The sequence below is a fragment of the Cetorhinus maximus genome, chromosome 18 (genome assembly GCF_964194155.1).
Source record: "Cetorhinus maximus chromosome 18, sCetMax3.hap1.1, whole genome shotgun sequence".
Classification (NCBI taxonomy): Eukaryota; Metazoa; Chordata; class Chondrichthyes; order Lamniformes; family Cetorhinidae; genus Cetorhinus; species Cetorhinus maximus.
In genome coordinates, this window is record NC_135896.1 from 84986358 (window position 1) to 84990618 (window position 4261).

General features: G+C 51.1%; 1 protein-coding gene across 1 annotated transcript; it reads right to left on the reverse strand.

The window, feature by feature from the left end:
• Nucleotides 1-1174: 1174 nt before the first annotated feature.
• On the reverse strand, nucleotides 1175-3545 carry ccdc177 (coiled-coil domain containing 177). Its single transcript, XM_078563357.1, has one exon. It carries the CDS (start codon nucleotides 3442-3444, stop codon nucleotides 1558-1560), a length of 1887 nt encoding a protein of 628 aa, XP_078419483.1. The 5' UTR covers nucleotides 3445-3545; the 3' UTR covers nucleotides 1175-1557.
• Nucleotides 3546-4261: the final 716 nt, after the last annotated feature.

Below are 4261 nucleotides of genomic sequence, written 5' to 3' on the forward strand. Positions count from 1 at the left end.
TCTTCAGCAGCTCCACCAATGACCTTCCTTCCATCTTAAGGTCAGAAGTGGGGAAGTTCGTTGATGATTGCACAATGTTCAGCATCATATGACCAACACTGGCATCATATATGTCAACCCTAGTTACTCTTGGAAGGTGGTGACACTACATAGTGCCTTGCTAGGCCACTTCCGAGAGCAATTAAGAGTTTGTTGTGGGACTGGAGTCACATATATTGGCAGGTTTCCAGTTGGGTTTTGAACAATAATCCAACAGCTTCCTGATCGGGTAGTTTTTTTAAACTGATTTCAAATTCTCCAATTACCACAGTGGGATTTGAACTAATTTCCTCTGGATTACCAGTCTAGTAACATAACCAGAACACTGGGGGATTCTTGATTAGCCACGAGAAATTTGGTTAACCCACTAACCATCTCTCTAGGCATATTGACAAGTACCCAACCCCACACCTATGCATTCAGGGTGAAGGCATATTTAGTATATATGTACGTTATATGGCCATATCACCGGAGTGTACCTGCTCCCATCGTTCCTGACCCTCAAGTCACCGATCCAATGAGATACCAGACAGCAAGTGGAACTCAATCCCTGCATGAATTGCCATCCTTAAAAAGGGAAGGAATATCAGAGGAAAAAACGAGAAGGTGGGAGGAAAAGGGGGGGGTGGGGGCGGTGAATCTAAGAGAATCATTCCCCATATTTCTGTAAAGTGGTCATATCGGTTCTGCTAACTGGATGAAGGGCACCATAACTGATTTCAGAACGGAACCTTAACCTGAGAAAAAACAAAATCCCATCTTTCGGGGGGGGTTTGATTCGAAGACACATTCCTGAGTTGAAATGTTAGCATTCCCATTCACTGAACCACCACCTTTCCCCCTCTTCCTGCCCTTCCCAGTACCTGAGTTTATTTCTCTATTCACTTGCAATCTGAACTAATTGTGGAACTGAACTTAACTTTTTACAACCTATGTTCACTTAGCATATCCATTCACTGTAAATCCAAAAAGTCAAACATATTGCACTGTTTTTGTTCGATCAAAACTGATGTAAACAGACCAGCTAAAGGATCTCCTGTGAGGATCTCAGCAGTTTGAGTGAACAAGGTTAGGCCAAAGAAAAGACATTCCAGTATTTAAACAGTAACTTTTAAACCAACAAAGATATGCAGTGACTGCGTGCTGTATAGGTTGGTCCTGTTACAAGGGACCTTGGTCACACTGTATAGAATGACAAACATCCCTTCCATAGCCAAGGTTGAGTAACTACCAACACTGGTTACCCATGAGGGTAACAGGATCTTACAGTCAGCAAAGTTACCAACTAAATAAGTAGAATGTGTTAAGGCCTGATAAAGGCAACTGTAAATGAAAGCAACCATTTACCCAATTGCTCAATTGTGCTCTGTACACCTTTAAAACATCAAGCATTATGCACATGGTACACTACACAGCACACTGAATCTCCTGAAATATAAACAGTTTTTTTAAAAAAAGGCATCCTTTGGGTTAATTCCCAAGATTAGCACAGAAGTCCAGAAAGGGATCTCACCCAGCCTACTTTTTGTCCAGGTGGGCGTGCAGTTCTGCTTCAAGGGCCATCTTATCAAAAGTCCTTGTGTTTATTTCCGAGCGCACCTTATCTCGGATTTGGAAGGAAGCTCTGGCCAAGGAACGCGAGTTCTCCAGAGCAACCTGTCTCTCTCTGAAGATCCGCTCACTTTTCTCCAGTTTCTTCGCTATCGAGTGCTGGATCTCCCTCCGCTTGGACTCCTCGTCTTCATCCAACTTGATTTTGTTGAGCCGGTGGATCCTTTCTCTCTCTGTCCTGCTTTCAACGGCCTTGCGACTTATTTGATTAATCTTTTCCTGGGCTACCTGGGCTGCGTTCTGAAGCTTCCTCTCCGCAGCTCGGGCTAAGGATTCCAAATGCTCCTTGTGCTCCTTCTCGTGCTGCTCTGCTGCTGTCCTCGCTCTTCGAATCTGTAATTCTTCTTTCGTGGCCCTCTCCTTCAGCTCCCGGTTCCTCTTCTCCATCAGATGCTCGTAATTCTCCTGAGACTTGGCTAGTTTTTGATCCAGAGATTTTCTCAGCATTTTCCTCTCCATTTCCATTTCCTTGGACACCTCTTTCAGGGCAGCTTCGTGCTTCAGCTTCTCGACCGTATTAGAGAGTTTTTTCTCCCTCACTTGCTTCCCCTCCATTTCCACTTTCTTTTGCTTGGCCAGGGTGAGCTTCTGCTGCAACAACTGGTCTTTAAACTCAAGGTCCATCTTCAACTCCAACTCCTTAGCCCTGAGGAGCTCCTCCTGCTGTATCTTCTTCTCCTGAGCTTCAAGTTTGGCATGTTCCAGCTTACCTTTCCTCTGCAGCTCTTGGCTGTCTGCCAACAGCCTCCACTTCTCTTCCTGCAAGAGGGACTGCTGCTGCTTGAGAATGACCACCTCCTTCTGCTCCTGGCTCAGCTTGGTGCGCCTGGCCTCCAGCCTGGTCTCCCACATCTTCTGACACTGCAGCAGGGCCCGCTGCCTCTCGCGCTCCTCCATCTCCCTCCTCATGGCTTCCCTCCTCCTGTGCGCCTCCCACTCCACCTGGGCTCGGTGGCTCTGGTGGCTCATCATCGTCTCCTCCTGGTGCTTGGCCAGCATGAGGGCGGCGATCTTCCTGTCCCTCTCTGACACCTCCCCGTGCCCCTTCTTCTTCAGCTCCCTGACCATCTTGGCCACTTTCTTGGCGGTCTGCGGAGAGTGGCAGAGGTCCCCTAAGCTGAGGCTTTTCCCCATGGTGGGTTGTAGCCCTGTCACTGCCCTCCCTCTGGGACTTACCTTTAACCAGCTGTGCCTGTCCTTGCAAGTGTCACCACTGAAGGAGGAGGAGGCCCCAGAATCAGAGGACGTCACAGTGGAGTTGCTCTCCTGCTTCTTTTGCAAATACTCCATGGAATGGCTCTTGGACCTGTTCAGATCCAAAGCCTGTGTCTTTTTAGTCCTGGGAGCTGGGGATGAAGGCAAGCTGTTCCTGACCGGGGGGCCACAGATCCTCCTCCTCCTCTCCTCCCGGATAATCCTTTCCCTTTCCTCCCTGCAGTCCCTCAGCTTCCTCCGCCTCTCCCTCTCGTACACCTCGTACAGCCCCGCCGCCACCCTCATGGACCTGGCCGGCGCTTCCTTGGCCAACTCGTTGACGCTCTTGTGGAGGAGCTCGACCGGCCTGACCCCGCACCGGGCACACGCCTCCAGCGAGCGGGGGCTGGTCAGGACATAGCGGCTGCCCTCGGCCTCGGCGGTGTTGAAGTTGTCCAGGTCCAGGCGGAACATCGGCGACTCCTGCCTCAGCACTGCAGCCGCTTCCAGACCGCCCTTGCCCGGCATCTCCCCCTCGCCTCCTACCGCCCCGTTCAGCGCTGCCTCTTCTCCATTAGCGTTCCCTGCAGGGTCCACCATCCCTGGGGCTTGCAAAGCCGATGCTGGCTCCCTTTAACCGGGCTGCGGGGGAAGAGGGTGCAAATTCAGAGAGAAATCCAAGCTTTGCACCTTGCCATACAGACGCCTCCACACTGAGATAATGTATTCATTGGATTATATAACTTTACCAGCCCGCACAGGAGAATGCTACATCCTCATATATCCATCAGTTGCAATGCATTTAGCGGCTGCAAATTCTATCAGTAGTTTTGTTTTAGAGGTGAGGAGTGGTTCATATTGGCCAGAGACCTGCTGCAATGTATCAGCCTGGCGGCTCACTGAATGGTGCAGAACCCTCCCAGATCCAGCCTCAGAAAGCATCCACTGGCCAAAAGCAGCCGGATGCAAAGGATCCTCGGTGCTGGTGTGTGCTTGATGCAGGGTTTGAGAGCGATGCAGATTCCAAGGAGACGCTGAGCCCTGGTCGCTGGATAATCCCCAGCAAAGGGGACGCTCTCTCCTTGCCGCTTTTGTTAAAGGGCGATGGATGCTCACACTCCCTCTCCCTGCGGCTGCTCCCAGTACCAATCCCTGATCTCATCCTTGCTCTGCTGCTCCTCCGCCTGGTTAACTCTTCACCGCCATTGCAGACGCCCTCTCTGAATGCTGCCTGAGACTAACCAGCCAAAACCAGCCTCTGCACCTCCCTCCTCCACCTCCTCATACCCCCCTCCTCCACCTCGTCATACCCCCCTCCTCCACCTCCTCATACCCCCCCTCCTCCACCTCGTCATACCCCCCTCCTCCACCTCCTCATAGACCCCCTCCTCCACCTCCTCATACCCCCCTCCTCCAC

Excerpts from the sequence above, each read along its gene's own strand:
- ccdc177 (XM_078563357.1), bottom strand. The coding sequence starts at position 3,444 with ATGGTGGACCCTGCAGGGAACGCTAATGGAGAAGAGGCAGCGCTGAAC.